General features: G+C 40.4%; 1 protein-coding gene across 1 annotated transcript in view; it reads left to right on the forward strand.

Annotated features, from left to right (window-relative positions):
- The window catches only part of LAMA1 (laminin subunit alpha 1), a 227,636-nt gene that overhangs the window by 160,333 nt on the left and 41,473 nt on the right, over positions 1 to 25,830 (forward strand). The window contains exons 41-49 of the mRNA XM_077492481.1: positions 2,666 to 2,768; positions 3,712 to 3,828; positions 10,447 to 10,629; positions 11,575 to 11,729; positions 15,037 to 15,180; positions 15,655 to 15,788; positions 17,731 to 17,881; positions 18,241 to 18,365; positions 25,446 to 25,596. Of these exons, the coding sequence (XP_077348607.1) occupies positions 2,666 to 2,768; positions 3,712 to 3,828; positions 10,447 to 10,629; positions 11,575 to 11,729; positions 15,037 to 15,180; positions 15,655 to 15,788; positions 17,731 to 17,881; positions 18,241 to 18,365; positions 25,446 to 25,596 (1,263 nt within the window). The remainder of the gene's footprint in view (positions 1 to 2,665; positions 2,769 to 3,711; positions 3,829 to 10,446; positions 10,630 to 11,574; positions 11,730 to 15,036; positions 15,181 to 15,654; positions 15,789 to 17,730; positions 17,882 to 18,240; positions 18,366 to 25,445; positions 25,597 to 25,830) is intronic.

Below are 25,830 nucleotides of genomic sequence, written 5' to 3' on the forward strand. Positions count from 1 at the left end.
GTCACCGCTGTCCCCTGTAGTATGGAGCGTCCATCTTCTTCTGGGTATCGCTGCTCCGGCCACTCACAGCGCCGGAGCAGCAATGACGTCACTCCTGCACATGCGCCGTAGACAGCGGTAACTGTCTTTTAGTAAATATCTCCTAAACCGTGTAGGTTTAGGAGATATTTATTGGACCTACAGGTAAGCCTTAATCTAGGCTTACCTGTAGGTCAAAGTGGTATGTAAGGGTTTACAACCACGTTAAAACGCATAAAAAGCGCTTCTTAAGCCACCCCAAAGGAGTGCTTTCACACTTGGGGAAGTGCGCTTGCAGGACAAGAAAAGAAAAAAAGTCCTGCAAGCAGCATCTTTGACACTGGGGCGGTGCGGGAGTCAGCGGTAAAACGCCACTAGTTTTGTATACACTGCTTCTCCACCACCCCTGCCCTATGAAATGAATGGGCAGCACAGCAACATGGGTGCTATTAACCCTTTCTTTGGCCACTAGCGGTGCACTTTTAACCCTTGCTATCGGCCGAAGAAAGGTTTAATTGAGCGGCTATAACAACGGTAAAGCGCAGCTAAAACTAGCTCTTAATGGTAAAAAGCACATGGCTAGAAGTTTAAGCATAACGACCATTAGCTGGTTTGACTCTACCACTTTGAATCTACCTAAAACTTTAAGACTAACTATAATATGGTAAGTATAAATGTTTAGGTGGGTGACCTTTTTAAATCTGACTGCAGTGTATACATATACAGTATGTATTATAGGATAAATGACAATTCACACACCCTAGGCAGCCTGTGGATCTACAGGTGTGGAGGACATGCAGTGCCAAGTAAAGATTAGTGTTTACCACTGATCATAGTAGCAGCAGTAAACACAACAGGACAAGTAATTATTAATTATTAAATTAATTATTATTATTTAACCTTCACAAACGCAATGGTTTCTTCATAGTAAGAACATGTGGAATAGTCTCCCTGAAGAACTGGTTTTGGCCAGCTCAGTAGATGGTTTTAAAAAAAGAGCTTAATGGATTTCTAAATGCACAAAATATAACTAGATACAAATGTTTAGGGGTAATAACGCCAGGGGTAGTTGATCCATGGAATATTCAATTGCCTCATGGGGGGGGGGGGGGATCGGGAAGGAATTTTCCCCCCATTGGAGCGAATTGGAGCATGCTTTATTGTTTTTTTTGCCTTCCTCTGGATCAACTGTGGGTATAGGATTGTATATATGGTGGTTTTCTGTGTGTGTGTGTGTGTGTGTGTGTGTGTGTGTGTGTGTGTGTGTGTGTGTGTGTGTGTGTGTGTTTTTAATTGGTTGAACTAGACGGAATAGTGTCTTTTTTCAACCTATGTACTTCCACAGCGATTGTGTATATTCTCTTCTTCTTTGATGAAATGTGTAGCTGTATATGAATATGTTTAGACACAATTAGAGCTGCTGAGAAATATATGAAACCATTCTTTTGTATTTAGAAATTGCCATGGGATAATTATCGCATTTCCTGCAAAACAAAACAAACAACATGATCCATCCATTTCCTCTGTTCCTAATTTCCTTTGTAAATTAAATCAAAGCAATTCTTCTACATTCAGAGAAAGAATGCCTTTCAAGACTTTACTATGAGTAGCTGAGAATTAACTCTGGAAGAATACCTGTCATGAAATAAATACAACAGCTGCCATTGGTGACCCTTTTTTATGAAAATGCTAGTTGCCTGGCTGTTATGCTGACACTTTAGGTATAACAATTTGCTTCACAGACCTGGAAGAAATATGTCAAAGCCAAGTATAAGGGGCTTCAGAATGAAAATATATTTATAGTGCCGTCTAAGCAAATAAAAAAAAAAAATCAGCTAACTTCAACCTACGATTACAAAATCAGGCCAGGAGTAGACCAGGAATTCTGTCTTTCCTCATTTTTTTCCTGGTCTACTTCTGGCCTGTGTTTGTAATCGTAGGTTGAAGTTAGCTGCTTTTTTTTTTTATTTGCTTAGGCAGCACTAGAAATATATTTTCATTCTGAAGCCCCTTATACTTGGCCTTTAGGTGAAACTGGACGTATTGGTTATTTCGATTGCTAGGATTTTAGCAAGTGTCATGGCAGACCCTTACCTACCACTTTTAAATAGAAACTGGCACATTCCAATCACTTTATCGTTCCTGTGTGCCAATAGGGAGAATCTACCTGCTGCAATCACATGATCTGTCCATGTGTTGCAAAAAAGAAAAAAAAATGATGGGAAAAACAATGAGCCACTCAAATGAGCAAAAAATTGCATTTCAAGGATCAGTCTATATATTTACATCAGCTAGAACTTATATATACCTAGTTTGTACAGAATACCCCAGATGCAATGGTTGCAAGGAAACCACATTTTTGTCAATTTTAGAAACTCTTTTGGAGCACAAAGAATAGTTTTAGTTATGTTTCATTACAAAATAGTTCAAGTAGCAATTCTATATGGTATATCAATTGTTTTACAAGTTCAATTATACCCTCAAGAAACCATGCATAGCTGGTTGTCAGTAGTTTGAGCTTATTCCATCAATCAGTGTCATGTGAATGAGGTTCTGACATTCCAAAATGTGAGTGATTATTCATTTTCACTGAATTTAGTTACTTTGATTTTTGTGCTTTGTGGTTTACTGTCTTCTTTTTCCATAGGTATCTGGACCAAATGGATCTTTAGATATTGCATCAAAGAATTCCAAGATGTTCAGCTCACAACTGCTAAATGAATCCAAAAACTTAAGTCGCAACACTGAAGGTATTTTCTTTAAGAGTTCTATTTACAGAGATTCACAAACAATGGCCACTCTTTGGTATTAAGGCAGGCCATACATTATACTTCAGGTTGAAGGAAAGAAAAATCCCTCCTACAGCACTATTGTGTTCGATGGACTTCAGTACAACGAGCCTGCCCATAGATGGAGGGGTCGAAATTCAGCCTATTCAGCAGAAACCTACCAATTTCAATTAGTCTTTGGGTGGCTTAGCGTATATATATTCCAATGCATGCGTCTGTAGGACATATAGGGGCTTGTTACACTGAACACAATTTGTTTAGACTATTGTAAGAATGACAGAATACTATCAGAGTACTCTGTGCTATGCAAATTTCAGAACCATTTCCACGGGTTTGTATGTTAAAAGTAATTAATATCCCTTAGCATTGAAAAATTATAGCAATGACAACTGCATCAAATTTTTGGTAAGATCTATTAATGGAAATAGATTTTTGGAAAGGAGATTTATGATAAAAGGAGCTGCTTGAATTGTTTTCAACAGCTGAAGAGAGATTTAGCTGTTTATGGCTTTCTGTTACCAGACAAAGGAGGGCAGATTTTGTCATTTTCTATGAGATTTATTAGTCCTTTAAACAATTTATGATGGCTGAGTACCACTGCAATTTCCCCTTCTAGCTTTGAATATATAAGTAATCCATTGCTGGCTCCCTATTCCTCACCATGGTCAGTGGTTTTGCCTTCCTACATGGTCCCACCATTGCTAGAAATGCTCTTATGGGTCGTGTTTCTAAAACTTGGCTGTGCATAAACAAGTTTTACTGTGTATGCCCATTAATCCTCATATAATTTAATTTTCAGTACAACACAAGGTCAGTTTCATGAAAAGAGCATTGCATCGCTTTTCTTAGCTCTTTACTATAGCAGGTAATATCCAGTTTCAGAACCCATTGTTTTCTCCCATAGGTCTCGTCTCTCATTTGAATGGACTGAAGAGAAAAGTGGATGAGATACAAAAACGTACCCATGTGTTTACTGGCCAGATAAATGAGCAGCTGCGTTCTCTGAGAACCCTGCCGAATGGTAAGTGAAATATCACTTGTCCTCTTCCTCCCAGCTTTTCAGTCTCTGTGGAAAGCGGATTGGGAGAAGAAAACATCTCTCTGTTTATAGCTGTGATACATTCAATTGGCTTTTATCCTGGAGATCTGTGTGGATATACCACAGTGACATTTTATTTTCAGGCAATAATGCCTTGTATATGTTTCCCAACTGAAGAAAACATTGATAAAGGCAGTCTTCAATATGTCAGCCTATTAGGGCTTTGGAGTTACATAGGGTTTTATTCCTGTCTTATATAAGGATTATTTGGGCTCTGTAGCCTTTTTTTTTTTTTTTTTAAAGGAACAATGAACATGATAATGTAAATATATTGAAAAACCAAAGATTAGATTGAAACAATGCCCTGTCCCTATTGGCAGTATAAAAGTATACATACTGTATGTACATAATCAGACACCCTGGAAGACTGACTATTGGGAGCAATCAGCAAGCACTGTTTTCCCATTTAATTGTAGCTCTTAAAGTGAAACTCCAGCCAGTTTGTCATATTTTCGTAGTTTTTCAAGTAGGGTTAAAACCTCTGTAGTTTTTAGTGTTGTTTCTGTTCTGTTCCTACTGGGGAGATTTCTCCTACTTCCTGTACCACGGACATTGCTGTCTCATAGACAGGAAATTTAAGAAAATGTCCTTAAATGTTAAACAAGAGTACTAAAAAACACTATTAGAATGTAAAGGATACAACCTCCATCAGCTTTTTATTGTTGCCCGTTGTCACCTGATTCTAGATTTCCTCTTACTTTCTCAGCAACAACATTATCGCTGACAAGTCTTTCATCACTATAAGTCAAAAAGTTCTGGGTAGCATGACACCAGACAACCACACAAATCCCACATACCCACACCATTTAAACAAAGATGGTATCACAGTCCAAAATTAGTTAAAAGTAGCTAAATGCTTTCCTGAGGCTCGATCCATTCATCTCATAGATATTCCCTACCAGTGAAATAAAGTATTTATCGGCAAGTGGTAATATACGCATTTATCTTTGTCTAATTGTAAAGTGCTACACGTTCATCGTTGTTCACAGTTAAATGTTCAACATTGTTTTTAGCACAATTATGAGAGAGTGGATATTCATATTTCAACCCTACATGGATAAGGCACTTATCTGTTACTGCCATTTGCCGGTCATCTGTGGACCACACAAACAGCCATGATGCATGTTGAGGTGAGATAAACTCTCACCAAGTAATTGGGAGATTTATTTGCATACCTGAGTGGATAATCTATTGGATATAATACTACCACTGCATCTGATTGGAAATTGAAAACTATAGTTATAGTGCCTTGAAAAAATATTCACACCCCTTGAAATGTTCTCATGTTACAACCACAAACATAAATGTATTTTATTGGGATTGTATGTGATAGTCCAACACAGTGACACATAATTGTGAAGTGGAAGGAAAATGATAAATAGTTTACAAATAAATATCTGAAAAGTGTGGTGGGCATTTGTATCCAGCCCCCTTTACTCTGATACCCCTAACTAAGATCTAGTGGAAACAATTTCCTTCAGAAGTCACCTAATTAGTAAATAGAGTCCACCTGTGTGTAATTTAATCTTTAAATACAGCTGTTCTGTGAAGTCCTTAGAGGTTTATTAGAGAACCTTAGTGAACAAACAGCATAATCAAGGCCAAGGAACACACCAGACAGGTCAGGGATAAAGTTGTGGGGAAGTTTAAAGCAGGGTTAGGTTAAAAAAATATTCCAAGCTTTGAACTTCTCACAAAGCATTTTTCAATCCATCATCAGAAAATGTATGGCACAACTGAAAACCTAACAAGACATGGCTGTCCACCTAAATTGACAGGCCAAGCAAGGGGAGCATTAATTAGAAAAGCAGCCAAGAGGCCCATGTGAACCCTGGAGGAGCTGCACAGATCCACAGCTCAGGTGTAAGAATCTGTCCACAGGACAGCTATTAGTCATGCACTCCACAAATTTGTCCTTTATGACAGAGTGGCAAGAAGAAAGCCATTGTTGAAAGAAAGCCATAAGAAGTCCCATTTGCAGTTTGCGAAAAATCCATGTGGGGGACACAGCAAACATGTGGAAAAGTGTGTTCTGGTCAGATGAGACCAAAATGGATATATTTGGCCTAAAAACAAAACGCCTGAACAAACCTCCCCCACCGTGAAACGTGGTGGCAGCATCATGTTGTGGGGATGCTTTTCTTCAGCAGGGACAGGGTAGCTGGTCAGAGTTGATGGGGAGATAGGTGGAGCCAAATACAGGGCAATCTTAGAAGAAAACCTGTTAGAGTCTGCAAAAAACTTGCGACAACGACCCTAAACATACAGCCAGAGCTAAAATGGAATGGTTTAGATCAAAGAACATTCATGTGTTAGAATGGTCCAGTGAAAGTCCAGACCTAAATCCAATTGAGAATCTGTGGCAAGACTTGAAAATTGCTGTACACAGACGCTCTCCATCCAATCTGACAGAGCTTGAGCTATTTTGCAAAGAAGAATGGACAAAAATGTTGCTCTCTAGATGTGCAAAGCTGGTAGAAGCATCCCCAAAAAGACTTGCAGCTGTAATTGCAGTGAAAGGTGGTTCTAAAAAGTATTATATCAGGGGGGCTGAATATAAATGCACGCCACACTTTTCACATACCAGTATTTATTTGCAAAAAAATTTGAAAAACATTTCTCATGTTCCTTCCACTTCACAATTATGTGCCACTTTGTGTTGGTCTATCACATAAAATCCCAATAAAATACATTTACGTTTTTGGTTGTAACATGACAAAATGTGGAAAATGTCAAGGGGTATGAATACTTTTTCAAGGCACTGTACAAACTGATTGCCATTAGAATATCTGCAAGCATTATGACAGAGGTGGACTGAATAAAACACAGCCTGTAAACTTGTAGCAGATGCAGCAGGTATGTAACTAACTCCAAACAGATTCCAGACACAGACATTCATAAAGTGGAATTAACAGATAAGTGCATTATCCCTCATTGGGGTGAAATATGAATTTTCTAATGAATTATTCTGCTAACAACAATATTGAGTATTTAACTGTGAAACATAATAACCACTTTACAATTAACCCAAGTTTCATGTGAATGTTACCCCATTGGCAATAGATAGTGAATGTTATCACTCGGCAATAGATATGCAATAAGATTAATGTATTGAGCCACAGTGAAGCATATAGCTACTTGTGACTAATGTTGGACCTTAGTACCATCGTTGTGTAAATGTGTAACCCTCTGTGTGTGTGATTGTCTGGGGTAATGTTGCCTAGAACTTTTTATGTGCTTGTGAGCAACCCGCTTTTGATACTTAAGATAAATCGAATATTTTGATAGCATATTTAATAAAGTTTAGTCGTTTACAAATCACTTTGGATGCAGTAGCAACTTTTTCTCTTGCTTAGTAAAAGTAAGAAAATATGACAGGGCTCAACAGCATAGTCACACTTCCCAACCCCATGTTTTGTGCTCAGACACATCACAATAATACTTAATGTGTTGCAATCCCATGGTTAACGACTTAAAAAAAATCTAAATAATTTCCTTCTGTCTCTATTCTGAAAACTTTGATATGTGCTTTACAACTACATGCAAAATGATGCAAAATGATAAAATGATAGATGGTAAAATAGAGTTTTGTATTATGATGGCCAATAGTATGTGGGGTCAGTTCAATCTTGTGCTGTAACTCTTTTGACCAATCAGAATTCAGCTTTGTAGAATGCTGGAGTATTTAACTTCAACACGAGTGAATCTTTAAAAATGTTTTAAGGAGAATATTAGGGTAGGCATATGCTGAGAAACACACACAAATAACAATCACATAATTTTCTAACAACTAATAAAAATAAAAGATGTTTATCAAAATGATTTAACAATATCAATATCTGCAGATGTTAATTTTCAAGAAATCACTGCAAACAAAGTTATTTTTTTTTTAAATAACAAACATGTTTCACTTACCCGTTCTGCACAATCCTCCTTTTCTCGGGTCCCCCGCCAGCACACCTGGCTCCTCTGCCCTGACGAGTGGTTCCATAGCTAGCCGCTTGCAATCGAAGCACTTGTGCATGCTCGCTCCCGAGCCCCTCTCTGTGTGTTCATAAGACACACAGAGCAGAGCTTGGCCCTGGCCCCCCTCCTCACTGACCAATGGCTCCTGCTGATGTGTCTGAGCCAATGAGAGAGGAAAAGAGCCAGGAGAACTTCTGCACTCATGCACATCATTAGACTGACATCAGGTTCTGGTAGGCATGGGCGGGGGAGGGGGGTCCAGGCAGGCTACATGCAGAAGTTTTTTTTTACCTTAATGCATTCTATGCAAAAAAAAAAATTGCTTTTAGAACCACTATAAAGTGCTTGGGCAGCATCATGGATTAGATGGATTAGTGGTTTGCTGCCTGTGGTATTCAGTCTGAATCCCGCCCGGGACACTCTCTGCATGGAGTTTGTATGCTCTCCCTGTGCTTGTGTGAGTTTTCTCCCATACTCCAAAGTTATGCTTGTAAGTTCATTTGTCTCCTTTCTAAATTGGTCCTAGCATGTAAGAAGGTAACCTTAGGCTTATATTATAAGGTCTTTGAGGGAAGGGATTAATGGGAATGTATAGTATGTAAAGTGCTGCATAAATGGTCGCTGCCATACAAATACCAGTATAAGTAAATATGTTTAAAACCGAATGTATCTACTGTTCAAAGCACAAGCAGTTATATAAGCAGCATAAACAGTTTTACAAAACTCATCTGGGATTTGTAATCTCCATCGATTCTCAATCTTCATCAAACAAATCAACTACCGTATATACTCGAGTATAGGCCGACCCGAATATAAGCCGAGGCCCCCAATTTACCCCCAAAAAAACTGGCAAACTTATTGACTCGTGTATAAGCCGAGGGTGAGACATGCCTGTCCATCCCTGTGTGTGTGTCCGTCCATCCCTGTGTGTCCGTCCATCCCTGTGTGTCCGTCCATCCCTGTGTGTCCGTCCATCCCTGTGTGTCCGTCCATCCATCCCTGTGTGTGTGTGTGTCCATCCATCCATCCATCCCTGTGTGTGTGTGTGTCCATCCATCCATCCATCCCTGTGTGTGTGTGTCTCCATCCATCCATCCATCCCTGTGTGTGTGTGTCTCCATCCATCCATCCATCCCTGTGTGTGTGTGTCTCCATCCATCCATCCATCCCTGTGTGTGTGTGTCTCCATCCATCCATCCATCCCTGTGTGTGTGTATCTATCCATCCCTGTGTGTCCGTGTGTGTGTGTGTGTGTGTGTGTGTGTGTGTGTGTGTGTGTGTCCAGCCTACCTGTGTCCCGAGCCTGTGTCCCGTGCCTTGCCTCCTTGCCTCCGTCCCGTGCCTTGCCTCCTTGTGTCTCCATCCATCCATCCATCCCTGTGTGTGTGTGTCTCCATCCATCCATCCATCCCTGTGTGTGTGTATCTATCCATCCCTGTGTGTCCGTGTGTGTGTGTGTGTGTGTGTGTGTGTGTGTGTGTGTGTGTGTGTCCAGCCTACCTGTGTCCCGAGCCTGTGTCCCGTGCCTTGCCTCCTTGCCTCCGTCCCGTGCCTTGCCTCCTTGCCTCTGTCCCGTGCCGTGCCTTGCCTCCGTCCCGTGTCGTGCCTTGCCTCCGTCCCGTGTCGTGCCTTGCCTCCGTCCCGTGCCGTGCCTTGCCTTGCCTCCGTCCCGTGCCTTGCCAGGATCGCCGCTCTTCGTCGGCGCCTCGGCGGACATTCTACCATTCAAACGCCGTGCCTCCGCCTCCGCCTTCGCCTGTGATAGGCGGAACACTGAATTTCCCAGCAGCCTGTGTTCCGCCTATCACGGACATCGTCTCATCCTCGTCCGTAGTACGAGGATGAGACGATGTCCGTGATAGGCGGAACACAGGCTGCTGGGAAATTCAGTGTTCCGCCTATCACAGGCGAAGGCGGAGGCGCGGCGTTTGAATGGTAGAATGTCCGCTGTCTGTCTGCTCGACACGCTGATCGAGCAGGCAGACAGCGATGACTCGAGTATAAGCCGAGGGGGGCACTTTCAGCCTCAAAAAAGAGGCTGAAAATCTCGGCTTATACTCGAGTATATACGGTAATGTATGACTATCCATACCAATGTACTAGTCATTATTGTTAACTCAGTAAAATGGTGCTTCTCTGGGTACTTTTTCTATGAAATTGACAGCACAAAAAGCCATGTAAGCAATGGTTTTGTTTAAATGTTAACGTTTTTTATATTAGTGTGTCTAAGATTGGTACCTTTAAAATTTCATCCGATGTTCAAGATTTTTTGTGTTACAGTATTAGGGATGTGGAGCCCAACATGAACTTTGCTGATTAAAACCTAATATATCCGCTGTTGTTCAAAGCACAAGCAATTATATGAGCAGCATAAACAAAATTCATCTGGGATTTGTAATCTTCATCAATTCACAATCTTCATCAAACAAATCAGCTAATGTATGAATATCCGTATTGATGTACTAGTCATTAATGTTAACTTGATAAAATGGTGCTTCTCAGGGTACTTGCAGTTGTTCTATAAAATTAAAAGCACAAAAAACCATATAAGCAATGGTGTTGTTTATTTTTCAGACACAAGTTCTAAACTTCAAGAGGCTAAAGATTTAGCTTTGTCTGCAAATGCCACTGCAGCTGGAACCCTGGGCCATATCGTGAATTTCGGTCAGAAGCTGACAACTGCCACTTCAACATTGTCCAGGGTGAATGACACATTGCAGAAAACAAATGCACTTCTGGTTGACTCCTCAAAGGCTGGTATGGAGATTGTATGAATTTACATTAAAATCATAATCATAAATATTAGCTGAACTTCCTGCCTAGTGTCATTTTGAATAATAGGCTTGCTCCATTTTCCTAAAAGGCAAGTAAACCTGAAGTATCATATGGTTTATTATATCAGAATTGGATCATCCATGAGGCAACCTAGGCAGGAACGGGTGAATGTCAAAGGGCCCAACTCCACCCTCATACTCCTGCAGTAAACCAGAGGATAACACAATTGGTCAAAGAATTCACTTGTAGATAGTTGATGTTTGATAGAGTGAGCTATGGCTATACAGACAATTGAAATTGAGTGACTTCTCTATGTCTTGTATAATCCTTTTCAAGCTTAGTGATAGGAGGATGCCCAAAGCTGCTAATTTACCTAGCACACTGTTCTTCCTTAATCGTTCTCTTGTTTAGATTAATTAGCAATAAATATAATTTACAAATAATTCTATACTGTATGTGAGTGCTTCATGATCCTATCAGGACTGAAGTGTACTGAGATTCTAAAGATGGCAGTCTCTTGAACTGGCTATTTTCTGTAGGACAAAGTTTTATGCAGCCAGATGAGGAGAGTGGGGTTTAAAAGTTCTAAAACTTTTGCCTAATTGCCGTTGTGTTTTTCCCTGGTACACCGACACTGGGAATATTTATAGCACACCTTTGGCGCCCTGCTCCACAGATCCTAAAATTAATAGTTGTCCAGTACGACTCCTTGTGTTTAGAGATTTGATGTTTGAAGTTGATATGATCACATTCAACCACAGCTTACTGTCACATGACCCTAGCCATTAGACATCCCATGAAACTAATCACACAAAAGTTTGTATCTTTCCTCTGTCTTAGTCCCACAAACTCAAATCCTTTCCATCACTGTTGCTATCAGAACATGTACAGCTTTTCAAAGCCTAATATCGTATCCTGTCATTCTAGCTGTATCAGCAGAGAGCAGAATTAAAGAGGTGGAGACACAAGCTAATATTTTATTGGATAGACTGAAACCAATGAAGTTGCTAGAGGAGAATCTAAGCAGAAATCTGTCTGAAATAAAGGAGCTGATTAATCAAGCACGGAAGCAAGCGGCATCAGTAAGTGCACAAGTTACACCAATGCATCCTGTATATTTTATACTTTAAAGAGCCTGTGCACCCTAAATTGATATTTACATTTTTGGTAGAAGCTGGAGAGTTAAACCTCCTGTCACTCTCTTAAATCTCTTGAGGACTCTATGGGGGTTATTTACTAAAGGAAAATCCACTTAGCACTGCAAGTGAACTTGGAAGTGCAGTCGCGGTAGATCCGAGGGGGACATGCAAGGAAAATAAAAAAAAACTGCATTTTGACTTGCACGTGATTGGATGATACAATCAGCAGAGCTTCCACTCATTTCAGATCCACCCCATAGATTTAGAGCGACTGCACTTCCAAGTGCGCTTGCAGTGCAAAGTGGATTTGCCTTTCATAAATAACCCCCTATTAGTCTCTGTGCTTGAGTTCTTAGTTCTGCACACCTGCTGTTGCCTTTGTGAGGTTGTCTACTCTCTATGTGGCTTTTTTCCATTTGTTATATTATATAGCAGTGATGGCGAACCTTGGCACTCCAGATGTTTTGGAACTACATTTCCCATGATGCTCCACTACACTGCAGTGTGCATGCGCATCATGGGAAATGTAGTTCCAAAACATCTGGGGTGCCAAGGGTCGCCATTACTGTTATATAGAATGGAATAGGAATTAATGCAAAAACAAAGGTGAGCAGGAACACTCAAAACTACCAGGTGGAAGGAGATACTACTATTGGAGTATCTTAGACATTTATTAAGCTAAGGACTGACTCTACCTCTCTGACTTCATTTATGACTAAAACTCATTATTATGAGTGGACTAGCCCTTTCAGAGATTGCTCTTCAACATAATAAAATATTGGCTTTGGTTTATTTATTTGTTACTGTGTGTTTCTAGGTAGATTGCTAAACCATTCAAACAGGTCCTTACTGAAGTAAATGGGTCAGAATATGTTTTCTGTATCTTTAATATTCTAAGCTATTGTCTTTAAAACTAAGTTGAAACTTGTGAAGCCATAGCAAACCATCTATGCTCAATGGGGACTAATTTAGACAGGAGTCAATTAACCTCCCTGGCGGTACGATTATTTCGGATTTTAGGTGCTAAAAGCGGTACAATTATTTTGCATGAAAATTTGGCGTTTTATATTGTAGTCCTGTAATTCTTAGGAATAATTCTCTTAAATCTGTTCAAATCAGAGTCTAGCAGACATCCCAGGTATGATAAAGTTTGAAAAATGAAATTATAGATTATAATATAATAAATAACTATAAATAATTATACCAAATAATAATAACAATAATAAAAATTATTCAATAATGTAATCAAATCAAAAACACTGAAATTTGCTCAGTTGCAGAATTGTCACTGTCATTACTTTTCAATATTTGATGATGGATCGCCGCACAAATCACTGTCACTCAATTCTGCGAGTGATTCCAATTTATTATCGCTGTTTTCTAGTTGGTCTAAAATCATTTTTGATGTAAAGTGACAGTTTTGGTTGCTATGGACAATCTCCAGTTTCCAGGCATAAAGAACAGTTTTTATAATATAAAACTGCATGCAGGACACTGGGCAGACCACTAGGGACAAAGGGGATGTGAAATAATTACATACAGCAATGTAATCTGTAAGATTACATTATACTGTATGTATACTGTGTGTTTTACTTTTTCAATTTGGCGCCAATCTCCGTCCCTGTGCGTCGCAACGCTCGCAGAGAATGGAGCTCCGCTCCGTGATAGATCCGGCGGAGGACGAGCCGTTCGTACAGCGGGGGGGACATCGCTGGATCCAGGGGAGAAGGTAAGTAATCTCCTCCTGCATTCAGCGATGCGGTCCCGAGTCTGGCTCAGGGTTACCGCTTTTGGTACAAAACTTCCACCCCGAGCCAGACTTGGGAACACCGCCAGGGGGGTTAACCTACCAGCAAGTCCTTGGAGTGTGAAAGAAAACCCCCACTGTCAAAATACAATAGTCCATAGGATTACTCCATCCATCTCGAATAGGGGACTGGTTCCATTTTTTTTTTTGTTCAACCCACTGATTGAACAAAAAATACTGACTAATGTTTGGTCTGTTGCAGTAAATGCTTAAGAAGTGAGATCTGGAGTTAGGGCTTAATCTTTTTTCTCACCTCCTTAAAGTCTAAAAAAACTGTCAATTAAGGGTACATGTGCGATTGAGCCCACCTAACATAAATGCTAGCTTTTTTTCACCGACCGGGTAGCTCAGATGCAGCGTAAAGCCCCTTGAATAGCTGTTTTCTGCTGTACTCAGGTATATTATCATAAACATGAGTATAGCACACTGGCATGTGCAAAGATAGAAAACATTTTTTTTTTTTGCAACAAACCTGTACACTTACATTGAACAGGATCAGCCACCTGTGCACAAGCACCCTTAAGATCCAAGTCCACAGGCCAACACAAATGCAGTGATTTCACTGAAGAATGAGCTGTTGTTACCAAGTTAAATCAAGTGGAAAGGCAGGATCAACCGATCTATGGGTAGGCTCAACAGGTAATACAATTCTATTATTGGGGAGGGATTTGAAAAACAAAAAAATCTGTGTTAATGTTAGTGACAGACTGTATCATATACTGTATATTCACTCTTTGTCCATAGCTCTATTGCATTAAAACTTTTAGGCTTGCCTAAAGGAAAAATAACTAGCTATGGATTATCTAAAGCATTTAAATTAAGTCAACAAGTATTTCCTAAATTGTTGGATTATCTCTGCGTGGCTGGTATTGATTGTTCTCTTTTAAACCCACTGGGAGCCCATAGACCGCCACGCATTCAAGCACAGACACATATCTCACTGCCTTTTGTTCTTAGGTAGAAGCCTTGTTTTCATAAAAGCGAGTAGTGTATTTCTAACCATTTTTTTTTTTTTTATTACATTTTGGATACTGTGTGAGACATAACCAGTGTCAAATGTTATTTTCCCATCAGCGTAAAGGGATATTTCCCTCTACTTCCTCTTCTGGTGACAATATTGTTAATTGTTGTGGTAGAAAGTGAGGGTAAATCTCCGATGAGAACAGTAAAAAAAAATTAACATGGAGATTCTTATCTTCACCTGTTTTTATTGCCTTTGTGTCCTTGTTAGAGATATTTCCACTCCACCCTGTCCTGGTGTCAATATTATCACCATGTCAAGAAGATTGAACATATAACTCTTTCTTGTTCTACCTAAAACTAAAAAAGCAACGCATTATCTAGAGCTAAAAATTAACCATTGTTATCTTTTTTTAGGTGTCTGTGGAAGCATACATTTTAGTGAGTGGTTCTTAAGTCTTTTATTTGTTTTTGTTTTTTTAGATTAAAGTTGCTGTTTCAGCAGACAGAGATTGTGTGCGCTCTTACCATCCAGAGATTCGTTCAACAAACTTCAACACTCTGACATTAAATGTCAAGACCAGTGAGCCTGACAACCTTCTGTTTTATATGGGTAGTAATAATAAGGTGAGTCACACATGCTAGGAAAGTTTTGCATGCATCACTCCAATAAATACTGGGCAAATTCATTTTGAGCAATTATCAGACATCTGCATTCAAAAGAACTATAGTGCTCGAGTTGATTTCCAGAAAGTTTGTGGGACACATCCCATCTTTTGCATGGGAAATTAGATCTAAAAGTAGGCTAATTTGGCTTCAAGGCACCAAGTTTCACTCAGCTTGTAAATTATTTGAGTTGTAATACAAACGGAGCACTGGTGCAGGGTTAAACTAATATTTATTTAATAACCAACCTCAGCCATTATTCATTTGTAATATGCACACACAAACAAATATGCACAATTTCTTGCCTTGCAGGATACATTTAAATAAGAGTTCTTGGTTGATTTGGGTGATTTATTATATTACTTCAGGCTTCTCTTTTAAATATCAGAAGTCATTATGTTACCGTTAACACTGTTGTCTTTTGCTATGTGACAGGCTGACTTTATGGCAGTGGAGATGAGGCAGGGTAAAGTTTCATTACTATGGGACTTAGGCACTGGACCAACAAGACTTGAAGATCCTGATATACAAATAAACAACAACAAATGGCATAAAATACATGCAACAAGGTAAAATTATTATTTATCCTAAGACATTGCAAATGTCAGATTCTTTGCATTTCTCTAGCTTAGAATGTGTATATATATATATATATATATATATATATATATATATATATATATATATACACACACACACACACACACACACACACACACACACACACACACACACACACACACATACCATATATACTCGAGTATAGGCCGACCCGAATATAAGCCGAGGCCCCCAATTTACCACAAAAAAACTGGGAAACGTATTGACTCGTGTATAAGCCGAGGGTGAGACATCCCTGTGTCCCGTCCATCCCTGTGTCCATTCCTGTGTCCCGTCTGTCCCTGTGTCCATCCCTGTGTCCCGTCCGTCCCTGTGTCCCGTCCATCCCTGTGTCCCGTCCGTCCCTGTGTCCCGTCCGTCCCTGTGTCCCGTCCATCCCTGCCTACCTGTGCCAATCTGCAGCCTCTGTGTGCCATGCTCTCCTCGTCTGACAGACGGCGGCCATTCCTCTGTTCAAAAGCCGCGCCTCCCTGTCTGTGATAGGCGGAACACTCAATTTTCCAGCAGTCAGTGTTCCGCCTATCACGGACATCCTCTCATCCTCGTCCGTAGTATGAGAATGAGCGGATGTCCGTGATAGGCGGAACACTGACTGCTGAGAAATTGAGTGTTCCGCCTATCACAGACAGGGAGGCGCGGCTTTTGAATAGTAGAATGGCCGCCGTCTGTCTGCTCGACGCGCTGATCGGGCAGGCAGACGGCGATGACTCGAGTATAAGCCGAGGGGGGCACTTTCAGCCTCAAAAAAGAGGCTGAAAATCTCGGCTTATACTCGAGTATATACGGTATATATATATATATATATATATATATATACACACACACACACACACACATATACACATATATATATATATATATATATATATATATATATATATATATATACATACACATACATACATACATGTATAAATATATATACACGCAACAGTACCTTTAACAAGTATTCATATCACTTGAAATTTTCCACATTTTGTCATGTTACAGCCAAAAACATAAATGTATTTTATTGGGATTTTATGTGATAGACCAACAGAAAGTGGCACTTAATCTTGAAGTGGAAGGAATATGATAAATGGTTTTCCAAATTTTTTACAAATAAATATCTTAAAAGTGTGGTGGGCATTTGTATTCAGCCCCCTTTACTCTAATACCCCTAACTAAAATCTAGTGGAACCAATGGCCTTGAGACGTCACCTAATTAGTAAATACAGTCCACCTGTGTGTAATTTAATCTAAGTATAAATATATAGCTGTTCTGTGAAGCCCCCAGAGGCTTGTTAGAGAACCTTAATAACCAAACAGCATCATGAAGGCCAAGGAACACAACAGACAGGTCAGGAATAACGTTTTGGAAATGTTTAACCAGGGTTAGGTTATTAAAAAAAAAAATCTCAAGCTTTGAACTTCTGACGGAACACTGTTCAATCCATCATCCAAAATGGAAAGACCACTTTGTGTTGGTCTATCACATAACAATATTTTGGTTGTAACAGGACAAACATGTGGAAAATTTCAAGGGGTATGAATACTTCCTCAAGGCACTGTGTATATATATATATATATATATATATATATATATATATATATATATATATATATATATCCTGCCAAGCACCATATTGGGTGGTCACATGTCCAAATCCAGGTTGTAATTATTGCACAGACACATTTTCCCCAGCAAAGAAAGACCTTGCTCTTTTGTTATAAAGATTCAAATCTTTGTGCAAGCAATAAGTTATCAGAGAAAGACCACCCAAGTCTGTAGTTAAACCTGTTGACCTTCAGATTAGCTGCTGTTAGATTTTTCTCACTTGAGTTTGTATAGTTTATGTATAAGTTACCATAAAAAAAAGCTGATTTATAATCATATATATCTTACAATAGGTTTGGTAGATCAGGAACACTGACCGTAGAAGAAGCCAACAATTCTCAGAAGACATCAACCAAATCTTCATCATCTCCAGGGATCTCTTCCATTCTTCATATAGATAATTCCACATTAATGTTTATTGGAGGCATTGGCAGTGGCTTACAGGTATTGTATGATTGATTGCCTGGAAGAAAAAATATTCAGTAGCAAACAGCTTAGCTATCCGTAATGTAGTGAGCCAAAATAGATGATAAACAATAGATTATAAAATGATATAGCCATCCAAAGCCCTTCCCATTTCACAGCCAAAGATATAATTTGTGTTTCTAAAATATTATTGATATATTCAGATTCACTCTGGACTTTATCAAAGTGTAGAAGAATGACAAATCAAACTTTTCATATTTCTAGTAACTCCAGCAATTTTTTTTCTTTGGATGACTTGTTTATAAAAGGAATAATAGAGAGACATAAACGTATCAATGATGAGATCTAATAGTTGTGAATTTATTATTTGATTCTAGAAATCACCGACACTGCAAACAACAGATTTTAAGGGATGTATGGGAGAAGCATTCTTGAATGGCAGATCTGTTGGTTTATGGAACTATAGAGAAAGACAGGGCAGATGTGCTGGATGCTATGGAAGGTATGTTTGTAGTGATGTCAACCAGCTAGTCTTGTTGTACTACATTAACTATAAGGGAATCAAATGGGTATGTTTGCGCTTTATTGCATGTCTGGGTAAGTTATAATCAGATGGACTGTTGGTAGTGTTCATTGGAGCCTACGTAGTCTAGCTTTCAATATCCTTCAGAATTCAAAGTCAAAATGCTTAACACAAGGTAATGTCCTGCCATAAATGTAAGAACTCAGTCTAACTGCTCTTGTATACTGAAAGATTATTATTGGGCATAATGCCCTCTACAGACAACCACATTTATGATATATTTTGCAGCATTTGAAACCAAGCTTATACATTAGAAGTGACAATATACGAGTGCTTCTATGTAGAATGAATCAGACTGTCCTAGGTCCTCCTAAACTTGGTGGGCTCTTTACTGCAACTGTCAACCAAGCATCCTGGTACTGGTCCCATCTTATCTACATGCCTTGGTGTTAATTTGTAGGGCCAAAATTTGCACTAGAAAGTCAATAGTGAAGAACAGGTAGCAAGAGCAATAACAGCCAGAAAACAAACCTAGTAATTGCATTAAAGAGTGTCCTGTGTAGGGATGAGCTTCGTGTTCGAGTCGAACGTACGTTCGACTCGAACATTGGCCGTTCGGCCGTTCGGCGAATTCCGAACGTTTTGGCTGTTCGCGTCAAAATTCGAGTGACGCTCGCGCGGACCACAATGCACTGCGTTGGCGCAGTGCATTGCTGCCCGATGATTGGCCAAGCATGCACTGTGACCCCGCATGCTTGGCCAATCGCAGCGCCGGCAGCGAGGAGAGCCATGATTGGCCACAGGCATCCTGCCTGTGGCCAATCATAGCTCAGGCTGTGTAGTGCACGCCCCACACTATATAAGGCCGCCTTTAAGGCGGCCTCCTGTAGTGTGTTACTTAGCATCTGAAGCAGTGGGTGTTCTGTGTACCTTCAACACAGTACACACCAATCGTTTTTGGCTGATTTCCTATCTTGCTGCTGTGTAGTGGTTGTTGTCTGTGCCCTGACTGCAGTATACACCACTATATTCACCTCACCTATATAGCTAGTGATCTAGCTTTAACCACTTAACAACTGCCCATTGCCGATTAACGGCTTCAGGGCGGTTGTTTAACTCAGAGAGGCCGTTAATAAACGGCCTCCCAGAATTCTGCTCTCGCGTGCCCCGAGGTGTGCGCACTCGAGAGCATCCGTGACCGCCGGGTCCATAGGACCCGGCGCATCACGGTAAACGGCCGCTCATAGCGGCCGTTTACCACGTGATTGCTCCGTCAAATGACGGAGTGATCACTTGGAAACAAACCGGCGTCATGTTATGACGCCTGTTCCTCCCTCCCCTTTCTGTACCGATCGGTACAGCGGAGGGGAAAGAGATCGGTGTCAGCAGCGATGTGGGCTGCATCTGCAGTGCCCACATCGCTGCTCACCGAATTTAACCCCTCAATTCCCTGCCAATACTCTGCAATACCAGTGCATACTCTGCAGTACCCTGCCATTACTCTGCAGTACCCCGCCATTACTCTGCAGTACCCCGCCATTACTCTGCAGTGCAGTACCTCGCCATTACTCTGCAGTGCAGTACCCTGCCATTACTCTGCAGTGCAGTACCCTGCCATTACTCTGTAGTACCCCGCCATTACTCTGCAGTGCAGTACCCCGCCATTACTCTGCAGTGCAGTACCCTGCCATTACTCTGCAGTGCAGTACCCTGCCATTACTCTGCAGTACCCCGCCATTACTCTGCAGTGCAGTACCCCGCCATTACTCTGCAGTGCAGTACCCCGCCATTACTCTGCAGTGCAGTACCCCGCCATTACTCTGCAATGCAGTACCCTGCCATTACTCTGCAGTGCAGTACCCTGCTATTACTCTGTAGTACCCCGCCAATACCCCGCCAATACTCTGTAATACCCTGCCATAAATTGCCATACCCAGCCATACTCAGAGATACCCAGCCATACTCGGTGATACCCTGAAATACCCAGCCATAGACGCCCCCCACCCCTCACCGCCCTCCGGTGCTTCTACCAACTCGCCAGTACGATCAAAGCCAGAATCTTTTTTTTATTTTTTATTTCAGGCTTCCCAGCCTAGAGGTGAGATGTGGGGTCATATTGACCCCCCAGATTTCACTGTAAAGAGGACCTGTCACCCCATATTCCTATTACAAGGGATGTTTACATTTCTTGTAATAGGAATAAAAGTGATCAAAAATATATTTTTGGGAAAAAAAATGTCAAACTAAAATAAATAAAGTAAAATGAACAATAAAAAAATAAAATAAAAATTAAAGCGCCCATGTCCCCATGTGCTCGCATGTGCCACACATGTGAGGTATCGCCGAGAATGTTAGAGCGAGAGCAATAATTCTAGTCCTAGACCTCCTCTGCAACTCAAAACATGTAACCAGTAAAAAAATATTTAAAGCGTCGCCTATGGGGATTTTTTAAGTAGCGACGTTTGGCGGGCATGTGCAATTTTGAAGAGTGACATGTTTGATATCTATTTACTCAGCATAACTTCATCTTTCACTTTATGCAAACATTGGGCTAACAAGTGGTTAATAATAGAGCTTGCAGTCAGTAGTGTTAGGAGATAGTGCGTGCTGTCTGCGTGCTCTGTACCCAGTACATACCGCTATAATATAGGGCAGGCCCCTACTTTCAAACATCCAACTTACAAACATCTCCTACTTGCAAACGCAAGGAGACAGCAGCAAGTGAGATGAAAAAAGATGGACGACAAAACAAATTATACAGGGGTGATAACCCTTCCCTATGTTTTCCAAAAAGCTTAAAGATAGTTTTTTTGACTGGAGCTACACTTTAAAAATGTACCGGTTGAAAATGACAAACAGATTCAACTTAACACAACAAACCTACACAGTCCCTGTCTTGTTTGCACCGCCTGTATACTGCTGTTCTGAGTATATAGGGCCTGGGGGCCACACGCATTTCCTTTTTTTAATATGGGTACGGGGTTCCCCTTAATATGCGTACAAGACCCAAATAGGCTGGTAATGGGCAGGGAGGGCTACCCATGCCATGTTTCTCAATGATTTTCAACCATATTGCAGGAACCAGATATAACATTAAAACCGCAAGCAGTTTTAAATGGTGTTATTTCCGTTTAATGTCATTTTGTGCAGGGACTGTTCTAAACACGGGAAACACGTGGCACTTCACAGGCATACTACAGACACCCCGCAGGCACCATATTTAAAGGAATATTTCACTTTTTTTTTTTCACTTTAATCGTCATTAAAATCAGTGCTCCCGCCAAAACGGTAGTTTTTAAAACTTTTTTTTGCAGTGACCCATGTCCCCTGAGGCAGGAGGCAGGTCGCCAAACCCTTTTTAGGACACTATCTTGCATATTAGCCGTTAAAATGAGCACTTTCCAATTCGAACGTTCGAGTCCCATAGACTTCAATGGGGTTCTAACGTTCGTACCGAACGCGGGGGTCGTTCGCAAGTTCTGGTGCGAACCGAACCGGGGGGTGTTCGGCTCATCCCTAGTCCTGTGTTCCCATACACAATCCAATGAGAGCGACAAACAAATGTCCAAGAGTCTAAGGTAATCGAAAGCAGTATTAAAGCCAAAATCAAAAATTGAATATATTACAGCTTACCAACCCTTACATGTGGTGGCTGCATTAGATTTCTTTTTATAGGCTCCCCCCCCCATGTTTTCACTTTGGTGATATGGCCAGTAATGCATTTCCTGTATTAGAGTGGCTTTACTCTGGATGAAGGAACACAGGGGACACAGCAGAGTGTTAAATATATTATCATATTTAAACACGCTAACACATTAAAGTCAAATGTCAGCTAACACTTTATAATATACTGATATAACTGTTTGTTTTTTTCCTGTTGGGGTTAAAGTTTTACATAAATAAAAACTGATCACCGCAAGCACCAATCTGTATTTAATGGTTAGTTCCATCCCTGTAAACTGATACATCTGGAAGGGAGCTTTTTCTTTTGAAAAACAACAGACTTGTTAACAAGGCTGATCAACAAATGAAATTAGAAGAAAGAAAAAGAAAAAAGAAAACAAATGCAGACCTCACAGACATGGACAAGAACTGGTGACATGCAATATAATAAATGTGGGTTCAATAGTTCTTTAAACATAAAATCGATTCAAGCAGAATAAAGCCAACATATTTCAGAGGCCAAACACATTCCCCCTTCATCACTCATCACATCATTTTTTTTTGCTGTCACTGATACTGGGGTAACCTTTCCTTCTGAAGCTTTCCAAGCAGTATATCACAGTGCAGTTTTATTTGGTATCTGCTCGCCTGAATCCATTTAAGCACAGTCAGAATTCTTAAACTCTGATGAAGGGGGAATATGTTTGGTCCCCAAAACGAGTTGGCTCTATTCTGCTATAAATCAATTTTATCATAAAATTGCTTTGGACGCCTTGTGGAGTGCTAATGAATGGGAGCTAGTGTGCCCAGTGACAAGTTCAGTGACCTTTCTTACTGGTGAGCCTTGCAGGTGCTACAGCAATAAAAATAGCACCCTCCAAAGCACCCTGAAAGAGCCACTACTGTGTCTACAGTGTGAAAGCCCCGAAGGCTTTCACACTGGAGCGGTGTGCTGGCAGGACAGTAAAAAAAGTCCTGCTAGCAGCATCTTTGGAGCGGTGAAGGAGTGGTGTATACACCACTCCCGCCCATTGAAATAAATGGGACAGCGCGGCTATACCACCGGCAAAGCTTTGCGGTGGATTTAACCCTTTCTCGGCCACTAGCAGGGGTGTAAAACCACCCGCTAGCGGCCGATACCACCGCTAAAACTAGGGTAAAGAGGCGATAAAAATAGCATTGTTTTACCACCGATGATGCTCCCGTCCCAGTGTGAAAGGGGCCTTAGAAAGTCTGAATTCAGCGCCCTGTATATTCCTCTGTGTTTTGGGGGTCTAGAACAGAAACTTTACCATTTTAGAACCCCACCTTTTTCCAGAGTTTGTCATTATTGCATGTGCTAGTGATGTCCCAGATTTTAAAGAGATTCATATTGCAACTGTCCACCAAGAATGAATATTCATTTTGTTGTGAAATCAGTTTGTGGTGCATTTTTGGTGCAGTTTTTTTAAATCGCATTTCCTTATAGTGGATGTAAACCCGATTTGTGAAATGTGAGTTGGGCACATATATCTGCAGTGTTTTCTTATCTCTCCCCAAAGCACTGTGTCCCGTAGCTGTCTCTTGCTCAGTAGCTCTGTTATCAGTCTGATAACTTCTCACACGTTCCCTGAGAGATAGAAGTGTGTCGGGGAGGTTGCTATAAATATATCAGCAGTCAGCTTGCCCTCTAAGAACAGAGCTGTGCACATTCCTTTCTTCCTTTGCCTATAAGGAGAGGGGGTGTGTGCCTTTCTTCCAATCAGCTGTCTTGGCTGTATGCCAATAATCCACTCACAGCGTTTACCAGGAAGAGAAAAACTTTAACACGATGAGCACTTTCTAAAGGATATATACAGATGAAGACAGCAGATATACATGTAAACCTTAGGGAGATTTGTTTCATCCCTGTGTATCAGCTAAGGCTCTTCAATTCACTGGGTATATGCGAGGGTTTACATCCACTTTAACTTCAACACAAACTTGGTAAAATCGCAGCAAAATCGTGGCAAAAAAATTCATTTTTGCCACGGATCAGTGTGAAAGTGCCCTTAAGCAAGAGCGTGTAAAATTTTGGCTGATATTCATTATTCTCACTTTACAAAGTACAGATAAACTGGCACTGCAATTCAATACTTGAACTGAAACATTTGGGGGGAGATTTACTAAAACTGGAGTACCACGCTCTTGGTAAGGACAATTTCACACTGATCCGCTGCAAAAATGCATTTTTGCAGTGATTTTGTGGTGTGGTTAAGGACAGGTGACTCAAAAACCGCACCAAATGCATCGCAATTGAAGGGTGCATATTTGGCACATTTTTTTAGCTCCCTAAACATGCTCCAAAGGATTTGTTTCACCGCAAGGGAAGAGCACCGCCCCAGTGTGAACACATTCATTGATTTTAAAGGGAAGCATTTTTCTTGAGCTTTTTAGGCACTTTTTTTTTAATGCAAAAGAGCTTGCAATACTCCTTAGTGTGAAAGAACCCTTATTTTCTCATACTAAATTGCAAATTGTATCATTCATGGTCCGACGGGACTGTCAGACCATGAATGATTGAACCAGAATACTTTATATAGCTATACAAGGCCCAGCAAAAGCAGAAAACACGGCTGGTTTGAGCATTTCTTGTGACACCAGGGCCATATAGAGGCACAGTAAATATTTCTTCTGATACCTGGAATTTTTCATTTTTGCACTTGTTGCAAATACACTTTCTAAGTGACAACATAAGGAAAGAATACGTTCACTACGGCCACTAACACCCATCAGCTATGCTTGGAAGGACATTCCTACATCTATTCCTCAGCCCTTTTATTATGCAATTATTTTTTGGCTTATTTACCAGAACCAAGGCAATTTAGAGTGTCTACAGGCCTTAGAATTGTGACAATAATATCAGTTTGAGTCTGAGATCATTCCGAATTCGTTGACAGGTGCTTCACCGGTATAATGTAGTGGAGTATGCAGAGGAAAATGCCTAATGTAATGGATATAAAAGAGCATCTCCCCTTCTTTCCAGTAGATTTTGAAATATAATACTTATTCTTGAAAGATGTATCTTAACAATTCCATCTGCAGGAAAGAGTGAAGAGGCCAATAATACGGCTAACACATATCTAATATTGGTGTATGAAACATGTAATGTCAGTTTGAACCAGCAGATGGCAGTAAATTACTACTCACAATATCATCTCTTGGTTATTTACTGATAAATGAAGACACAAAGTACAAAGCGCCATGTTGGGGATATTGTTTTATTTATAGAAAAACTATTGTACAAAGTAGTATTTTAGGTCAACTATATGCCTAAGCATTTTGAAACCTCTAAATCAGAAGTGGGATTTGCCCAGCACTGGCTCAGCCATGGTATTTGTCCCTAATGTCCTATTTTTCTTGCATTCATTTTTGCAGCCCCCAGGATGAAGACACATCTTTTTACTTTGATGGCAGTGGTTATTCTATAGTGGAAAAGAATATGCGATCCACAACAACACAGATAGTCATACATTTTCGGACATTCTCACCAAATGGTCTCCTGCTTTATCTTGCTTCTAATGGAACGGTAATGCAAAGCTTTGATGAGCCTGTTTGTTTCCTTTTTTTTAGCAAGGTTTAATCTATAATGAGAGAATTTTAAGTTTGCCATTGCTATCCTCCCCTTCGGAAATTGTTGGATTCCTGGCTGTCATATCAGTCTCAAGGCTTCATGTTGGATTCACACCTGCCCTTTCTGGTGCATTGTAATAATGCACATTATGTCTCATGTTAACATGTTGCATTAAGGCAACCTATTAAA

Source organism: Lithobates pipiens, unplaced genomic scaffold (genome assembly GCF_037356315.1).
Source record: "Lithobates pipiens isolate NorthernLeopardFrog02 unplaced genomic scaffold, aLitPip1_a1.2 Scaffold_19, whole genome shotgun sequence".
Taxonomy (NCBI): Eukaryota; Metazoa; Chordata; class Amphibia; order Anura; family Ranidae; genus Lithobates; species Lithobates pipiens.